Genomic DNA, 20,606 nt, shown 5'->3' with positions numbered 1-20,606 from the left:
AACGCCCATGCCAGGCTTTAGTGGCCACAACTCCATCCACTCTGCCAGTCTCGACTATTGTCATATGGCTGGACCTTGAGTGTTGGTTGTGTGTAGCTCAGAGCGGGAATCTGAGCTGAGACTGAGAGTTATTAATGGGTTCCACTGCTGATGGCCTGGCCCCCAGGGGTCAGCTTGGCACGGGACTCCACCTCATAAATCTCCTTCAGTAACTTGCCAGCAAAGGGGGAAGGGGTCAGCATGGAAACAAGGGAGTCAGGCTGAGATGAAGTGTCAGTGATGCATGGCCGACACACCATGTTTGCAGGTAGCAGTTTCCTTTCTCCAGTTCTCACAACAGCCACAGGACCAGATACAGGGGACCTAAGGAGGAAAATAGTATATAGGAAGAAAAGTGCAAATCGACAGTATCCAATAATAAGGGATAAGGAAGGGATATGACAGCTTCTGGAGGGATGCGCTACAATTGGTGGCCATTGTAATGAGACAGGCTTTGAAATATTGCAAAGACATACTTTACATGAGAGCTACAGCAGAGGAAGATCAGTTGTAGATAGCTGTAATGGTGGAGGAGATGGACTGCAAGAGGAGCGTGTGGTTTCAATTAGAAGCCTCCCCTGAGTTCTGTTAGAGTGGGGTGCTAGATCTGTGGACTGCTGAGTGATGATGTGCATGTCCTTATTATTGTTTTTCTGTGATGAGAAATTCCCACACTTTTAATCCATTTACTACTTACATTATTTATCTAATAAAAGTAGTAAAAATTTGTTAATAATTAATATTAATAATATTAAAAGTAACAAACATTATCATTAATAATTAATATTAATATATGGCATTTAATATTAATAGTTAACCTTCTCTTATTAAAGTACAAAAAGAAAGAAATAGTTTTCCAGGCCTTTTTAGCATATGCATTATAGGTTGCTTGATGCTAAACAGAGTGTGAATGTTAGACCTCGGGGTCAAACTGCAGCCACTCATTTGGCTGCTCGATTTCGCTCCTAAATCTACAGACTGCCTCAGGCCTCTCACTACACAGCAACCTGCCAGTGCAGCCTGCCTGTTTATCTCTACCTCTCTCTGTCTCTCTATCCTATCCTCTCTCTCCCTCAGGCTTTGCTCTGGGTCACGCTGGCTGTGCGCTGTGGCTGTGAGCGAGTAGAAGATTGTTATATATTAGTTTAATAAACTCAAAGACAAATGAAGCCTACCACCCCCCTACCCCCCACCCCCCAGGCCCAACCGTTACTGGAAAAGTCTGTATTACACACTTCATGAAGCGAATTAGTGGTGCAGTGCAACAAGCAAGCATGTCGCTTTTGTTCACAGGATGATCTACATGGCGGGACCCATTTCTCAGGCGAATAAATCTCAGGGTGTGCCGTGACTCAGCCCTCCCCAAGTAAATAGTGTAGATAATGAAAGCGCCTGCCAGGACTGCTTGAGGAATGACTTCATCCTTCACTAGCTATTTATACAGCCTGCCAGAAAGGAACCGAAAGGAAATAGGCAGGAAAAAGATGCAAAAAGAAACCTCTGTCTGATTTGATAATGAAAGAGTCCGGCTGATGCCTCCTGGCTAATAGAGATGAAGCACTGCTCCAGTGTACATGTGTGTGTGTGTGTGTGTGTGTGTGTGTGTGTGTGTGAGAGAGAGAGAGAGAGAGAGAGAGAGAGAGAGAGAGAGAGAGAGAGAGAGAGAGAGAGAGAGAGAGAGAGAGAGAGTGTGTGTGTAAGAGCTTTTAATTGAGAGGTGAGAGGGATGGCTCGCTCAGGTTAACTCCATTCTTCAAGTGCCATTAATATGCATCAGATAAGCCCTTTAAACAACACACTGCCTGTGTGACAAGACATCTATTAATACCTTTAAGATCATGGATTTTCTCTTGAATTATAATACTTTAGAGAAAAATGCCAATGTATTTGTCATTTACATAATTTATAGTATGTAATCAAATAAATATACAATAAATTATTAAATAATTTTTGAGGACATGCATCTATTCTTTTGTGGTATTTAGGGCTCTGATAAGCATTTTAAAAAAATCTATAGATTTTGAGAAATGTACAAATTAATTTACAATGATATTGTATTATTTAGAAGGATATTTTACACAGGTATTTTGTGGGTCAATATTCTGTATGGCAATTAAACATTCAACTAAAAGCAATATACTCAAGTCCAAGAAGCAATACTGTACATTACAGTTCAAAGAGAATAATTAATGTCATCTGTGTAAAGCTGTTATCTGAACACACTGACGTCTTTACTCAGACCAACCCAGCAGTGGTTCTTTGTCATTTCAGCTGTAATATATGAACTCTAGTGCTTACAGCTTTCTTACCATAATCTCAGAAGCTCTTAGCCTGGGGTTTATTAATTAAATGACTCTCTTCTCTCACTGGGCTATATTTGAGTTGGCAACTTAAGTTTAAAGTTATGTGAATATTTATGTGGGGAAAGTTATGTATATTCAGAGCTCCCTTATGCAATCTCACTGTGATTTTCTGGGCTCCCCATTCAGATTATGCAAATCAGCTGTGTGTAGTGCAGGCCTCTGAGGTTACGAGAGAGTTGCCAGTTGTTGTTGTTTTTTTTGTAGAGAATAGTCCTTGTTGTAATTATCACATTAATAACTTTAATTTAATTCATAATTTTAAATAAAATATAAAGTTTCAATTAAAAAAAATTCAGTCCTAAAGATAAGCACTATCTCTGATTAAGATTCTATCCTCCTTGCTATTTTTTTCTTCATTTTTCGGATGATACTATTTATGTGTCATATTTAGCATTTAATGTGGCATGTCATCAGTTTTGAATGTATTTACAGGGCAAAACATAAATCTCAGCATATTGTGGTTCCATCAAACTGATAGACAGTGGCACTGGATTTAACACTGCTCTTCATTCGAGCTGATATTGAACAAGAAAAATGTGGTTAAGTTCAAACAAAGTGTACAATTAACCAACTTGTTTGACTGTGTGATCCAATAAACTCAAGATAACTAGGCTAAGCCACATTTTAAACTATTACGTCCTTTAATTTTGGCTTGTTCCATTATCAGTCATACAAAACATTCTGTTGTGCTCATTTATTGCACAGGTTTGTTCTACCATTTGCTTCACATAAGTTCATCTTGATGATGGCTCATATCATAGATCAAAAATATCCAACTGAGCATGCTGTAACACTGGCAATTATCAAGCTGTTTATTATATTTGGTATAATAATTTTGGTTGCTACAGGGATTACTTAAAGCTTATTATTGCTCTGATGTTTTCATCTTTTTTGTGGGGGTTGATTGTGTGTTTAATTGTACCAAAGTGACACATAATCCCTATTTTAATTTAATGAAAGCAAGAACGTGAGATTATTAAAATATGGCTGCATTGCCAGCCAGGGTATGTAATCATTTTGGTAAATTTGTGCTGGGAGGCATGGAACCCAGACTCCACTCATTTGCAGACATTTACTCCATGAGCTTTTGAGGCTAATTTAATAAAGCTCACCTCTCATTTTATGGAGGAAGAATGTTTTGCGCAGTAACCCAATAGAAAGCGGTACCAATTTGCTGTACTAATATCTCCAGCACTTCCGGCTAATGATGCTAACTCCAAACAGCCTGGAACTAGTAGTTAACGAAAACACTAATGAAAAGGTGACGGCATCATCACAGTAGCACTCTGTGTATCTGAAAAAATTCTTCTAATGACCATCCTCCACTGCTAATTAAGCATTGTATTGAGGCATGAGGAGAATTATCACCTCATTCCATGAGAGAGAGGGGAATAGGCCAACGTTTTTTCTCTGTGAAAGAAAGAAGAGAAGAGAAGAGAAGAGAAGAGAAGAGAAGAGATGAGAAGAGAAGAGAAGAGAAGAGGTTACACAGTGTTGGTCACCTGTCTGCTGTCAAAGCAATTACAGCACCTCCTACTGCTAAATGTTTAAAGTGCACATTAGCATGTGGCACGGTAGCATCCGGTCCCTGTGATCCCGAGACTGTCACTCGCAGACAGCCATGCGCTGCCACAAATCACAGGAGACAGCACGCTGTTAAAATCAATATGCCGCAGTTTTGTACCATTTCCGCTTGACTGCACGTCATTGCCTAATATAATTTAAATAATAAATTATCAGGGAGCCGATTAGCAGGCAAGAGAGACACACTCACACTGAGCACCCACTGATGTACACAGCTACAGCCACAAACACATTGCTCTCCCTCATTCTCTCAGTATCTCTCACTGTCTTTTTGTTTTATTTTCCCTTCAACTGTCATCTCAAGACTAATTCTAGTAAACAGTATGTGATATTATATTAACCGAGAAATTGTCTACTAACATACAACATTTAGTGCGGGCTTAAATCTGATATTGACCTGGATATAGTACTGTTTCATATGCTTTATTATTTAAGTTTCTGCCTTCATTATAATAAGAGTAAACTTTCGGCTGTATTACTGAAGAATAATGTAATCTTTTTTAAGAAATATCATTTAATAATGATGTATTCAGGTTTTATTTATAGTGATCTTGGTTGTGGCGTTAGACTAAGTGTACATTAAATTATAACAAGGCAGATGAGTGTACGCTGGCATTTTATCAGCTGCACCTAAAAGAGTGCTTCCAGACTACTGTTAAAGGATTGGCTGCTTCCTCTGTGACATTTAAAACTCAACAGTCAAACTCTTTGGCTTCGAACAAATGCTGCAGTTTACTGTAAAAAAAAAAAAAAAAGAAAGAAAGAAAGAAATGGCAGAGCCATAGTCTCAGACTGTAGGTTATGGTTAGGATTATTTATGTCCCTTTACCTTTGAGAAGGCTGAGAGGAGAAGTGAGAGATGAGCAGCTTTAATTAGGTCAGTAGTAGTAGAAAGAGAGCTCCTGTGCCTACTTGTTTTCTGTGAAAAGGTCTCGCTGTTTTTTGTGTCCTGCTTGAAAGAGACAGGTGAAGGAAAGTAGAAGTGGTACATGTCAATACACTTCCCCTTCCACTCTGAAGGGATGAATTATTTGTGAGTATGCACAATGACAAAAAGATGTCCCTCATGCTCAAAGCTTCACCTGTCATCGCATCAGAGACACACAGAGCTGATTCGATCAGACAGACATGCAGGACGACTCGCCAACTTTTTCCTCCCTCTCTCCATCTTTCTCCCTCTCTCAGTGGTTTTATTTGGTACCATCATTCCTTGGTCAGTGTGCAGTAAATGAGTTGATATTTTTATAAAGGTACCCCCCCCAGGAGCTGCATGTATAGTTTTCTAAAACTCTTTTGGCTAAGATGATTCCCAATTTTAACCCTCACTGGTGGTCATTTGGGTCTTGTCTCTAATGTGACCATTCACTTACCTCCTCTGACTGTAAGCGTCTTCACTCTTCACCATTTTCTTGGCGTATTCACCACTTTTTGCTTATTTCACTCAAGACATTGAAAGGGGGATCAATTAGGACTGTTTCACAAACATAAATTATCAATTTTCCAAGGTAAGTCAGTGTGATTTTGTCCTTTGGGGTCATTTCAAAGTGCACTTTAAAGCTTCATTGTTCACACAGTAAGTGGGCAGGATAATGATTTCCCTAGCTGCTAATCCCCAGTGTTGTCCTCCCCATCATCCCACAATCTTTAGCACCAACACCCCCCAAAACCAGCCCCCCCCCAACCCCCGCCATATCTGCTGCTTTTCGCCAAAGGAAAAAAAATCAATCTCTACACCATGAATTATTGAGGTGTTTGCCTACAGCTTCTGAAATATACAGGAGCTCTCTCTCTCTCCGTCTCTCTTTCTCTCTCTGTTTCTTTAAAAACCTATGTAAAACAGATCTTTCTTCACAATTCCAGCCGTCATATTTATTTTGTTTACTCACTGAAGTTTCCTATGCAGTCTGTGTGATCTCTCTACAAGGGCTTTGGCTAGATCTATTGGGCTTTACTCATGCAAACACTGTGACAATTTCCAGATTAAACATATTTATTTCCATGTGATAAGTTAAAGCTAGGTCATCATGTAATCCACTCTCTAATCTATCATTAATTTGACAATTACATCCAAGGTTAAGCCTGAGTCAGCTGCGTTTCATGTGTAAAGACTTAAACAGCTGTGGAGCGGGATTTCCAGTAGATAAGTCAATCTCTCTCTCTCTCTCTCTCTCTCTCTCTCTCTCTCTCTCTCTCTCTCTCTCTCTCTCTCTGTAGAAGCCTCTGACCTATCACATTCTTAACTTTGCTTCAGTACAGTGTGTTGCCATTCCAATAAATTTCATAACATAGCAAACCCATGCAGTTGCTGCTACTCTAAGCACAATAATTGACCCAACTGCACCCTGACATGGTTGCTGAGGCCACCATGGCTTTGTAATCATTAATGTTAGCAGTAATGTTGGAATTAAATAAGGCAGTTGTCAGATGACAATCATTATCCCTCCTCCTCCAGTGGCTTGCCTCTGACTGACAGCTCCCAAAGCCCAAATGCGGCGGCTACGCTGCCTTGCCTGACTTCAGCTATCAATTATGAGCCTGAATATGAAGCGTTTATTATGTAAAATAATTCACCCATCCACACTGCACACATCTCCAGGGTTTAGTTTTTCTGTCTGATGTGAAATCTCACTCATTGCTCTCACTCCCTGCATTCTTTCTTTCCCCGCCTTGCCTTTCTCCTTCATCTTTACAGTATCTCTCACATGCACACTCTTAAATCGATGCACTTGAGGATGTAATGACATAACGAGTGGATTGATCATGTCAGAACACAGAGAGGAGGTATTCAGTATCATGACTGAGATACATAAACAAGTGTTCAAGTTCACGTTCAAGGGCTGTACGTGAACAACTGAAAGTTACAGACTGTGTTCTGAGAAGTGGAGCTGCATCATAATGCAGCCATCTTATTTTCTACAAACTCAGTATATTAATCAAGTATTTCAGATGTTAACCTACTCTTAGTTGTCTGAAATGTTTTCATGTCAAAGTCATTCAAATGATGCTTTCTCAGTTGTTGAAATTCCAAAGAATGTTTCACAGAAACACAGCATGACCTCTCGCTAGTACAAATTCTCTCTGTGGTGAAGCGGGTCAGAACAAGTATTTGTTACATGGATTCAGCTGTGGAAAGCTAAGCAAGAGTCCCTTTCCTCATGTGTTATGATAAGCAAATTCTCTTCATTTATTTCCCCTATTTTTTCTGAAATAGTTCTTGGGTTGCATTTGGCACCAAACTCGCAGGCCGGTGCAGAAATCCAGCCATAGCAAGGAGGGGGGCTTGAGAAGGAGGGGTAAGACATCTGAAAGACCAGCTAAGCAAGCCAGTGGTATTTTTACTTTTTTGCCTGGGGTAGATCTTTTCGGAAATCTGTATTGTAAGCAATTTCTGAGCTGTCAGCACCCCATGCTTGCTTTTTGTTTTCCAAAAGGGGGGAAGGGAGGGAAAGGCATTGTAACTGTCACATTGCTGTGCTTCTATTTATAGTTTGGTTGCATTTAGTTTTGTCTATGATGTGTTATTATTTCTTGATGTTTGCTTGTTTTGTTCTTTGTTTTGGGTGAATTGAAACAGTTCACCAGTGCTGTCATTCATGTGCCTACTTAACCTGGTAAGGTACATGTAGCTACATGTAGCATGTATTTTTGAAGTGTGAGCAATGTATTTTTTTAGTGAGGAACTTTATGTAAGGCAAAGAGACACTGGGAGCAGACAGGGAGGCACACTGGGGCTGGCAAGCTTTGACACTGTTGCTCCAAAGATTAGGCCATCTTTCATCACCCTGGTGTCCTGTTACTCAATTAGCCATGACTTGCATGACACATTCAAAACAACTGCAGCATTCCTGCCATGCCCACAGCACTGGAGTAATGGAGAGCTGGGTGCCTAAACTGCACCAGGGACACTTTAAGATGTTTCATGCAGATCACTCTCAGGCGAACCAATACAACCACTGAAGATAAAGACAGAGTGGTGCAAGGTGAGGAGAGAAGGGCAGACTGAGATCACGGACATGAAGAAGGATATCTAGCTATAGAAGAGTAGCAAGTTGAGTGCGCTCCATGGTGAGAATTGGTAACACTGAGTCTCTTAGGACCAAATCTCTCTCTCTCTCTCTCTCTCTCTCTCTCTCTCTGTCTCTCTCTCTCTCTGTGTATCCCCCTCACTCTCTGTTAACCTTCATAAAATATTCATGCTGGTTGTGCTCAGTGCCATAATTGCCATCTCAGCCTCTGAATAATTGATGGCCAGTGCCGTCAACTTGGTCTCATTTACTGAGGGTGTGGATAACACCATACTCACACATGCCACATGCTCCAATGCCACACTGCTGCATTTAGTGCTGACATTAGATTAGCACATGCTTTCTATCTGCTCTGCAAACATTCATTCTTAACAGACCACACAGCTAGAGCAAGCAATTTATATAATGACGGTTGCTCTTTAAGCGGCTACACAGACGTAACTAATGGTAAAGGAGGGTTTGAAATTAAAAATGATTGTTTTGTTATGTGCCCTTAAGAACAACTCAGATCTGATTAAAAGGCTCAGAGATTTATTTTATATATGGGTCAAATAAGTGTTTTTTGTGCCTATATATAGTCTGCTCCAAAAATATTGGAACAGCAAGGCCAATTTTTTTTTGTTTCCGCTACACTCTGAAGACATTTGGGTTTGAAATCAAAAGATGAATATGACACAATTTCAGCTTTAATGTCCTCATATTTACATCTAGATCAACTTAAGCAACTTTTGTTTGAACCCACTCATTTTTCAAGTGGTCAAAAATATTGGAAGATCTGATTGACAATTGTTTCTTGTTGCCATGGTGTGCCCTGTTAAATTGATTGTTTAAACAGATAATAAAAGCTCTCAATGTCTACTCTTGGACTCAGCCCTGGGTTTCAACTGTGAAAACTGCATTTATTGTTAAAATAATAAACCAACATGAAGTCCACAGAACTGTCTATGGGAGAAAAGCAAGAAATTTTGAAGCTGATAAGGAAAAAGAAAAAGGAAAAGAGGGAAAATTGATCAAAGCCATTGCATGAGCATTTGGTATAGCCAATACAACAAATTGTAATGGCCTGAAAAAGAAATAATCCCCTGGTGTATTAACAACCAGACATGGAACAGGTCAGCCAAGGAAAACAACAGCAGCTGTTGACAGAAACATTGTGAGAGCTTTGAAGAAAAACCCCAAAACAACAGTCAGTTACATCACCAACAACCTTTACAGGGCAGGGGTGAAAGTATCACAATCCACCGTTTGAAGAAGACTTCGAGAGCAGAAATATAAAGGCCATACCACAAGATGCAAACCACTCATCAGCAGTAAGAATCAGAAAACCAGATTGGAATTACAGATATGAGTCACAAAAGTTCTGTAACCAAGATTAACCTCTACCAAAGTGATGGAAAGGCCAACGTGTGGAGGAAGAAATTATCTGCTCATGATCAAAAACATATGAGCTCATCGGTCAAGAGTGGTGGAGGTACAGTAGTATCATGGTTTGGGATTTCATGGCTGCTTCTGGAAAAGGCTCACTAATCTTTATTGATGATGTAACTCATGATGGTTGCAGCAGAATGACTTCAGAAGTCTACAGGAACATTCTGTCTTCCAATTTACAGGAAATTACAGGACAATAATCCAAAACACACTGCCAACACAACAAGGGAGTTCACTGGGGGAAAAGTGGAAGGTTTTAGACTGGCCAAGTCAATCACCAGACCTTAACCCAATTTCACCTCCTGAAGATGAGACTGAAGGTAGAACCCCCCCAATACGAACAACAAACAAAATGAGAATGTAACCGTTTGGTGATGTCAGTGGTTTGCAGGGGATAGGCAGCCAAATATTAAGTATAATTAATATAAAAAAAAATTATAATTGTAGAAAACGTCTGGGCTACGCATGTAACCCTGTTCCTTGAGAAGGGAATGAGATGTTGCATTTAGCATAACACTATGGGAATCTCCCTTGCATGCGATCGGCATCTGAAGCTTGTGTAAAATCATGCCTATTTATAGGCCTGCCGTGATCAGGTGACATGACAATTAAGCGCGTCATGTGATATATATATGGCACCTGTGAACCACGCCATCAGCCTCTATTATCTGAAGCGAAGACACAATTCACAGTCCTACCCCTGGATGACAAAGCTAAGCAACGTCTCGTTCCCTTCTTAGGAAACAGGGTTACATGCGTAGTCCAGACATTCCCTTTTAAGGGGAATTCCATGTTGCATTTAGCATAACGCTATGGGAACAAGAATACCCACCCCGTCATACCGAGGGTACGGTCTGTTCAAAAAGACCCAAGCCCAAGGGTCACTACAAGGCACTTGTGCAGGGGGCAGAATGAATATCCAGGCTGTAATATCGAATTAATATGTGTGGCATAGACCACCCTGCAGCATAACACACATCCTGTAAGTTGGACAAAGCCTTCGAGGAGGCGAATGTTGGAAATAAAATAGACATGAAATAAATACGAGGGAGACTTAGTATGAGTAGTATGTAATTTTATTGAGAATTCACTGGGCTGGTGGGACTGTAATCCAGGGTAGAGCAGTAGGGAGAAAACGGGTGGTAAAACGGGGTACGTCCTGGGGACGTGTGATAGCCAGCTGATGTGTACGGAGGGGAATATTCAGGGCTAGCAGGTGAAAAAGAGGGAGAGAGGTCAGAGCCCGGGTCAGAAAAGGCTGTGTCATCATCAGTCAGATAGCTGGAGGAAGGCATAGTGATGTCGGCAGTGAGATGCACAAGCTGATAGCGAGTGTTCAGATCCAAATCCAGCCCCTCCAGTAAAGAAGATAAGAAAAACTGATGTTCACCTAAAACACATAGGAGAGAATGAACTGTATGAGGGATGTGACACTGACGATTTAGTTTTACACTTTAGATGTAACATTTAGATTTATTTTCATTATTTACACTGACACCTAAAACTGCTATTTGACGTAATGGGAAAAATGGGGGAGTACAAGCAAAGAAACACACAGAGGCAGAAGTCCAACTAAGAGACACACACACACAGAGGCCTGGTGTATATGCAGAAAACAGAAATAAACTATTATAGGGTAATGTACATGCAAGCACTATAAAAAAGAAATACAGAACAAACATAAAACTTACTCATAATGTAGAGATGGTGTGTTTGAAGGTGTGGAGAATCCTTTCTCAATGAAAATCCAGTCAGGAGTGATACAGACGAAGGTCAGGTTATTTTTTTAAGAGTCAAACAAGACAAAATATAAGGGTATTGTAGCTGAGCTGCACCTGTGAGATAAGGGGCTCTGGGAACGGTGAGGGCTGCGAGATAAAGGGCTCTGGGAACAGCGAACTCTGTGGGATCAGTGTCGCTCAAAAATGCTGATTAAAGTACGTAATGGTCTTCTGGGACTGCTAACTCTAAACATATTGGTGTCTGGGTCATCCTGACCCTAAGAAAACCGTATCAATAGGAGAGCTTTGGCTCTGGGTTTTTTAGATCACCCTTGGGAGTTCTCAACTTTGTGGATCTCATGGAACAAATAAACTTGGACTCTTGCTTTTTCTCACTCACTGGCTCTCAGTGTCTTACTTTCCACCTTCATCTGGTTAATATATGTGAGTATCTGTTTTTATGTTAAATATTAATTGTCTTTGGGTAATAGGCAAAAATTTATGCTACACGACCCCCCGCCGCCCCCCAGGTGGAATGAGCCCTTATGCCTAGAGGCGTAGCGAGACCATGTGCCTCATAAGTGATAGAGAGTGCTTCCACTATCCAATTAGAGATGCACTGCTTTGATACAGCATCACCTGTACTTTCGCTGCATCAGATCAGCAGCTGCTCCAACTTACGCCACTGGCCGTAAGTACAGAGCGCCCTTACTGGAAATAGCAGGTGCATTCTCTCTTGTTCTGGTGTGAGGAACAGAGGAAGGCAGAAAGCCTGCAACACCATAGGCTGGGCAGCAGATGTAGCTACTTTAGGAATATAATCCAGCCTAGGATACAGGAAGACCTTGGCTAATCCAGGGGTAAACGCAAGGCAGGAAGAGGCAACTGAGAGAGCTTGTAGATCTACTACTCGCTTGAGAGATGTCAGGGCCAGCAGAATAGCTACCTTTAGAGTAAGAAGCTTCTCAGAGGCTGACTCTAAGGGCTCAAATGGGGCACCTGACAGACCTTACAGGACCACAGAAAGGTCGCAGGAAGGTATGTGCGGACTGCAGATGGGCCTCAGCCGCCTGACACCACACATAAACCTCGAAGTTAGAGGATGTTGCCCCACAGAGGCTCCATCAACAGGGGCATGGCTGGCCGAAATGGCGGCCACGTAAACCCTGATTGTAGAAGGAGCTCATCCTGCTGAGAAACATCCTTGTAAGAACTCCAGGACTGTAGCTATTGCACAGTTCACTTGGTCTAGCTGGCATTCCTAACACCACAAGTGCTCAAGCTGCCACTTGAGCACATACAATTCTAGGGTTCAACATGGTCTCTACAACCTCAGTTGTGAGACCAGAATCTCTGAGCTGGTGCCCCTCAGGGGCCAAACCCACAGTTTCCATAGTTCTGGCCAAGGGTGATAAATCAGCCCTGCGGCTTGAGATAGTAGATCCCTGCAGTTGGGATTCCATCAAGGAGTGCCATCTAGCAGGGATATTATCTCTGAGAACTATATTCGATCTGGCCAATAAGGTGCTACTAGTAGCAGACGAAGACTGTCTTGGCAAACTCTCGCTAGAACTTGTGGGAGCAGAGCGATCAGGGGAAAGCGTACAGATGTGACCTCAGCTACATGTTCACCATGGCATCCAGCCCTAATTGTGCAGGATGAGTGAGGGCGAACCACAGTGGGCAGTGTGTTGTCTCCTCGGAGGCGAACACATGCAGTCCCGCTTGGCCAAACCTCCGCCACATGGACTTCACCACTGGTGGATGGAGCCTCCAATCCCTGGGCCTCAGCACCTACCTCAACAGGATCTTTGCCCCCACATTCCAGTTGCCCAGAATGTACATTGCACTCACTGACCATACTTTCCCTCTGCCCAGAGAAGAATTAGTTGCGCCTACATGAACAGGGGGCGCAGACATTATCCTCCCTGGTGGTCAATATATGAGACCATCGCTGTGTTGTCTGTAAACACATGGTGACCTCTCAATTGAGGAAGAAGGAATTTCAGTGCTAGAAATATGGCCCACATTTCTAGGCAATTTATATGCCACTCCAGATGAGGGCCACTTCAGAGACCATGAGCTGGACAGCTGTCTAAGACCACACTTCAGCCCATGAGGGAGTTGTCTTTCATTACTGTCTTGCACTAAGGAGACACCCCTAGAGTGTGACCCAAGGCTAGAAACTGGGGACACTTCAAATTCTCAGAGCACGTAGGCATCACCTTGGACGAAACCCCCAACTTCTCAGCCACCACTGAAATGGTCTCCTGTGCAATAGGCCCAATGGTATGACATTGGCTGCTGCTGCCATAAGCTCCAATAGTCTCCCATAGACACTGGAGGGGAAGCCAAGATCCAGCTTTATCTTGCTCAATGTTGATAGGATTGACCCTATGCATGTTGGGGATAGAAACATCCTCATCATAGTAGAATCCTTATAACCCCTAGAAAAGTTGTCCACTGCACTGGAGAAAGCATACTTTTCTGAGGTTCAACCTGAGCCCCAAGCTCTTCATGTGGGCAAGAACAACATCTCTATGTTGAACCGCCAGTTCCCTGGATCCTGCTACCAGTTGTCCAGGTAGTTTAGTACACAGATGCCCTGGAGTCACAATGGAGCCAGAATGACATCCATGCACTTTGTGAAGGTGCGAGGGGATAAAGTGAGCCCAAAGGGAAGAACCTGATCTTGGTATGCATTGCCTCCAAACGCAAACCTCAGGAAATTCCTGTGACTGGGCAGTATTTCTTTGTGGAAATATGTACCTTTTAGATCTATCATCACAAACCAGTCCTCAAATTAAATCTGTGGAATGATAAGTTTGGGCATCAGCATCTTGAACCTGTATGTCCGACGAGTACAGTTCAGATGACGTAGATCTAAAATTGGCCGAATACTCCTCTACTTTTTTGCAGACCAGGAAATAATGGCTGTAAAAACCTCCCTCCCTCAGGGAACTGGGTACATGTTCTATGGCCCCTTTTTCCAAGAGGGATCTTACTTCCTGTGCTAACATTGGGCTCTGCTCTGTGCTGACTACTGTGGTGAGCACACCTCTGAACAGGGGGGTTGAGCTCTAAACTGGACCCGGTAACCCTTTTCTACGGTAGACAGAACCCTTGGAGACACATTTGGCAGTAGTTTCCACACTGCCATGCGGTCTTTTAGTGACGTTAACTATTCCACATTCTATTGGAGGGAAAACATCAGATTTTCATTGCCCTGTGATAGCTCGCTGACCAGAGAACACTGAAAACTTGGGACAGCCTTGGCTAGGGGAGGCCCTACAGTAGCACTGGGGGCTAACTGCCCTAACAACCTCATGTCCCCTGATACGTCCCTCCACAGCCCCTCAGGATCATTCCTCTTTGTCTGCTTGGCATTTATTACCATTCTCAGATCAGGCCTAGTAGCAGGCCACGAGTGTGGCTGCCTGGTTCCCCTGGCTGTCTGTGGGGGCTGGCAGGCTGCCTCGCCCTAGTGCTGGCCCAGGCTCCACTCGTGGATGCCTGGGTGAACTCGACACAACAGGGAAGGAACTGGCTCAATGCCACCATATGTCGAGCTGACAGACACACACAATGTGACACTGTCATTGTTTGCAGTGACCCACAAGCAAGACTACCACTGCATAGGCCTTGCCCACCTGGCCACGGTGGCCCTACACAGCAGCTTGGATGGCATAGCAGCCCTCTCTAAATTACCTGTCGTCGATGGAGAGAGGTAGCTCGCAAGTGCCTCCTCCACCTTCAGCATAGCTAAATAGCCATGGCATTCATTCCGCACAATGGCCGAATAATCCAACATTGTGGGGTTATAAATACGGCTTATGCATGGTTTTCCCCCAGAAGCCTGATATTTTGTCATGCACTTCTGGAGAAAAGGGGGAGTTTTATGCAGTATGAGGGATTTACTTTCACTGGGGAGAAAAAAGCTCATCCAGCCTTGGTAATCACTTCCAGCAGCTCTTTATATGCTGCTCTCAGTTTTTAGCACACCCTTTTGTCTCCTCGGAGTCAGAGAGGAATTATTACTATTATTTTTGTGCGTGTGTGTGTTTTGTTTTTTTTCTTTTGGCTTTCCATAGCAGAAGGAGTCGTCGTGACGTGAGCTCCAAAATCCAGCGGAGAGCCGGACCCGGAAGATAGAGCAAGAGATAGAGCAGCGCTCATCTCTGGCTCCTCTTCTGGATCCATAAGAGATCCCCCTGGACCTGAGATGGCTAGTTGCCTCGGCAGAGGCCAGCCCAGATCCGCAAGGCTCTGAAACCCAACTCACTTCGGCTTCCAAGAAGAGAGCGATTCATGAGCGGAGCTGCCTAATGCAGGCTTAAAATGCGCACAGTCAGACCTCTCGAGGGCTGCCGTCACGTGCTCCAAACCTAGACACTTCACACAGAAAGTGTGCACTCCTCCCCATGATGAAACGGGAGCAAGGCGTAACACACTTCCTGAATTCTCTCACTCCTACTTTTCTCTCTCGCTCATTCTTTTTTTCTTCTTCTTCTCTTTTTTTAAAGGGATAGAAAACTCCAGAGATTTTGAAGAAAGATAGAGAGGAAATGAAGCGTCTTTTTGTTTCTTTACACAAACAACCGACATGCAGTCTCGCTGAAGATAATAAGGCTGACAGCGCGGTTCACAGGTGCCATATATATAATTCACGTGATCTGCTTAATTGCCACATCACCTGCTCACGGCAGGCCTACAAATAGGCATGATTTTACACATGCTTCAGATGCCGGTCGCGCGTGAGGGCACTCCCCATAGTGTTATGCTACACTTATGTGTGACGTGGCGTTCCCTTTGAAAGTGAACAGTAATATTAATATTTACTTTATGACTATCTGTTCCAATACATTTTCTCACCTAAAAATTGCGTGGTCTGCCACCAAATGTGCCATGTTCTATGTTATTTAACATATCTACAATATGTGCAAATATCATGAAATGAAAGCTGAAATTCTGATCTATCGATCTATTTTCCATACCACTTAACCTACACAGGGTCACGGGGGAGCCTGGAGTCTATCCCAGGGAACTCAGGACACAAGGCGGGGGACACCCGGTGCCAGGGTGCCGTAGGGCACAGATGCACACACATTCACATACCAATTCGCACACTATGGGCAATTTGGAAATGTGAATCAGCCTACAGCACATGTTATTGGACTAGGGAGGAGGAAACCATATGACAAACTCTGCTCACAAACGGTGGATTCTAAGCCCAAACCTTAGAGGCACGAGGCAACGTGCTTACCACTAAGCCACCGTGTGCCTCTCCCCTCCCCCACCTTTTTATCTTATAAGTAAGAATTTCATTCTTACTTCTGTGTTGACTCAAAAAGTGTCTAAGGTACAAAATTGCTTAGACAAACTGTATGCTTGAGTTTTGGTGGGGCATAAAGAGCAGCTAGAGTTGGAGTTCAACATCTCAGTACATATGGATGTGACCATGAGTCAGTGCTCAAGGGCTGGGTATTATATTAACCACTGCGACTACAGGCTTATGCCCTTCTCCATTCTTGCTTGTCTTTTTCCTCCTTATTCTTCCTTCTCTTTCTTTATGTGTTCGTATAGCCAGCCATTGCCCTTCTCATTCTCATATCTGTGCAGTACTAGTATGTACTGCATAATATATCTACTGCACCCTATACATGATTATGTCGGGTAGAGGAGCATGTGTAGGAGTCACGTTGTGTTCTCCAGCTCTCTCCTGTTATCAGAACATTGGACCTTAGCCTCTACCAATTGAAGTGCTCTTAATCAAGCCAATTGCTTCTAAAAGCATAAGATCCCTGTCCAAAGCACCCTATGAAAGGGATGCTTTGGACAATAAACTCTCCAGTGCTGCAGGGATCATTGGTATATATAAATTGCACTTCATATTTCTGAAGAGTAGGTTATAGCCCTTTAATGTGTGTGTGTGTGTGTGTATTTGTGTGCGTGTGTAAACAGTGTATGCGTGAGACACAATGGTATAGGGAAACTATAGCCAGCACACCCTGGTTTTTGCAGGGGATTTAGTAGGACTGAGAAAGTGTGTGATATGAGTGTTGGGGTTAAGCTGAGTGTTAGAAGGAATAGGTCACACTCTCTGTGCTATTGACACACAGGGGCAGCTGAGAGCGAGGGTGAAAGATGGATAGAGAGATCATGGAGAGCTCAGACAGGCGGCAGTAGTGGAGAATCAGACATGAACACTGCAGTGCTTAGAGCCCTTACAGTAAATGATATCAGAGAAGGCTGCAGGCCCTCAGTACAGCCAGCCCTCAGGGAAGAATCTGTTTACCTAAACAGCACTGTGCTTAGTTATCTTTGTGGACATACACACACACATTGTCACACACATGGATCAAAGTACAGTACTTACCACATCACTACGATAGATATGACAGTGGATCATATAGAGGTCTTTGGCAATGCTTTACATTAAGAATCCCTTAACTAACACCATTTACAGCATTCATTTTTAAATTAACAAACTTCAGCACAAAAATGCCATAAGTCATTTTAATAGTGTGAAAAGTGAAAGTGAAATGAATGAAACTAATGGTTCTGACTAATCTCCAGTGTTGTATGTTTTTAAGGCTGAATAATGGCGGAAAGAAAGAACTCTTTCATGCATTTCGGCAGTTCGCTACTGATAATTTGGTTAAGCATAAGCAACTTGTTTCTTGTTTTCTCCCAGCTGATTCTCCTTCAACGAGTCTCATGCAGACTAGTTTAGAAGCTGATGTTTGCCAGTGCAGTGGTGTTGCACCAACCATGGTATAATATATTTTATTTATTTGTTATTCTGTGTCTTTTCAGATTTTTCCTAAAGTTCTTCCTGAAGTGCAACCAGAACTGTCTAAAGAATGCAGGGAACCCAAGAGATATGCGACGCTTTCAGGTAACAACTGACACGAAAGCCTTTGACTGTGCACACATGGGCATTTAAGAATTTTATATATTAATGTTTGATCACTGGCTAAAATCCCATTCTGTGTTGTACCGCAAGTTGTAATGAAGGTTCTGTTATGCTCCACCACCTGCAAAAAAACAACCAAACAGACCAAAGTGCCCCAAACACAGCATTTGGCACAGAATGTGCTTGGTTATCCAGGATTTTTTGCATCCTTCATGAAAGTGAGAAAAATGTTATGGAAATTATATATATATATATGTATATATATATATATATATATATATATATATATATAGAGAGAGAGAGAGAGAGAGAGAGAGAGAGAGAGAGAGAGAGAGAGAGAGAGAGAGCAACAGCGACAGAGAGAGAGAGTGATAGTTTAAGCATAAAACGTCTGGGTTACGCATGTAACCCTATTCCCTGAGAAAGGAACGAGACATTGCGTTTAGCATAACAATAAGCATATGGGAGTGCCCCTCGCATGTTAGCCCTAATTGTAGAAGGAGCCCACCCCGCTGAGAAACATTCTTGTAAGAACTCCAGGACTGCAGCTATTGCGCAGTTCACTGGGTCTACAGTTGGGACCCTGCAGATGGGAATCACCCAAGGAGTGCCATCTAGCAGGGATATTATCTCTGAGAACTATATTCGAGCTGGCCAATAAGGTGGTACTAGTAGCAGACATAGACTGTCTTGGAGAACTCTCACTAGAACTTGTGGGAGCAGAGCAATCGGGGGAAAAGTGTACAGATGTGACCTCAGCCACATGTGCACCATGATATCCAGCCCTAATTGTGCAGGAGGAGTGACGGCGAACCACAGCAGGCAGTGTGTTGTGTCCTCTGAGGCAAACACATGCAATCCCACTTCTCCAAACCTTAGCCATATGGACTCCACCACTTGTGGATGGAGCCACCAATCTCTGGGAGTCAGCCCCTGCCTCAACAGGATGTCTGCCCCCACACTGCAGTTTCCCACAATGTACATTGCACAAAACTTTCCCTCTGCCCATTGATGAATTAGTTGCGCCTGCCTGAACAGGGGGCACGGACATAATCCTCCCTGGAGGGCCACTCCAGAGACCATGAGCTGACAGCTGAAGACAACACTTCAGCCCATGGGGGAGGTGTCTGTCATTACCTTCTTGCACTAAGGAGACACCCCTAGAGTGTAACCCAAGGCTAGAAACTGGGGACACTCAAATTCTCAGAACACGTAGGCATCGCAGCGTGACGCTGATTACTCTCAGAGGTTTCGTCCTTGGACGGAACCCCCAACTTGTCAGCCACCACTGAAATGGTCTCCTGTGCAATAGGCCCAATGGTATGATGTTGGCTGCCCAAAAGCTCCAATAGTCTCCCATAGACACTGGAGGGGAAGCCAAGATCCAGCTTTATCTTGCTCAATGTTGATAGGATTGACCCTATGCATGTTAGGGATAGAAACTCCCTCATCATAGTAGAATGCTTATAACCTTTGGAAAAGTTGTCCACTGCACTGGAGAAAGCATACTTTTCTGAGGTTCAACCTGAGCCCCAAGCTCTTCATGTGGGTGAGAACAATATCTCTATGTTGAACTGCCAGTTAGTCATCCAGGTAGTTTAGTACATGGATGCTCTGGAGTCACAATGGAGCCAGAATGACATCCATGCACTTTGTGAAGGTGCGAGGGGATAAAGCTAGTGATATTTCTATGTGGAAATATGCACCTTTTAGATATATTGTCACAAACCAGTCCTTAAATTGAATCTGTGGAACGATAAGTTTGGGCATCAGCATCTTGAACCTGTATGTCTGAAGAGTACAGTACAGATGACGCAGATATAAAATTGGCCACATATTCCTCTATTTTTTGCGGACCAGGAAATAACGGCTGTAAAAACCTCCCTCCCTCAGGGAACGGGGTACATGTTCTATGGCCCATTTGTCCAAGAGGGATCTTACTTCCTGCACTAATGACGGGCTCTGGTCTGTGCTGACAACTGTGGTGAGCACACCTCTGAACCGGGGCGGTCGAGTTCTAAACTGGACCCGGTAACCCTTTTCTACGGTAGACAGAACCCATGGACACACATTTGGCAGTAGTTTCCACACTGCCAGGCGGTCTTTTAGTGACGTTAACTATTCCACATTCTATTGGAGGGAAAGCATCAGATTTTCATTGCCCTATGACAGCTCGCTGACCAGAGAACACTGAAAACTTGGGACAGCCTTGGCTAGGGGAGGCCCTACAGTAGCACTGGGGGCTAACTGCCCTAACAACCTCATGTCCCCTGATATGTCCCTCCATGGCCCCTCAGGACCGCTACTCTTTGTCTGCTTGGCCTTTATTACCATTCTCAGATCAGGCCTAATAGCAGGCCACGACTGTGGCCGCCTGATTCCCCTGGCTGTCTGTGGGGGTTGGTGGGCTGCCAGACTTGACTTTTGTGTCTCCCTCGCACTAGCGCTGGCCCAGGCTCCACACGTGGATGCCTGGGTGAACTCGACACAACGGAGAAGGAACTGGCTGAATGCCGCCATATGTCGAGCT

General features: G+C 43.4%; 1 protein-coding gene across 6 annotated transcripts in view; it reads left to right on the top strand.

Annotated features, from left to right (window-relative positions):
• The window catches only part of ebf1a (EBF transcription factor 1a), a 143,734-nt gene that overhangs the window by 80,714 nt on the left and 42,414 nt on the right, over positions 1-20,606 (top strand). For all 6 annotated transcript variants that reach the window (XM_017474868.3, XM_017474873.3, XM_053682111.1 and 3 more), the window contains one exon: positions 17,977-18,058. In XM_017474868.3, the coding sequence (XP_017330357.1) occupies positions 17,977-18,058 (82 nt within the window). The remainder of the gene's footprint in view (positions 1-17,976; positions 18,059-20,606) is intronic.

This window comes from Ictalurus punctatus, chromosome 8, assembly GCF_001660625.3.
Source record: "Ictalurus punctatus breed USDA103 chromosome 8, Coco_2.0, whole genome shotgun sequence".
NCBI lineage: Eukaryota > Metazoa > Chordata > Actinopteri > Siluriformes > Ictaluridae > Ictalurus > Ictalurus punctatus.
This window is presented reverse-complemented; position numbering and strand designations above follow the sequence as displayed.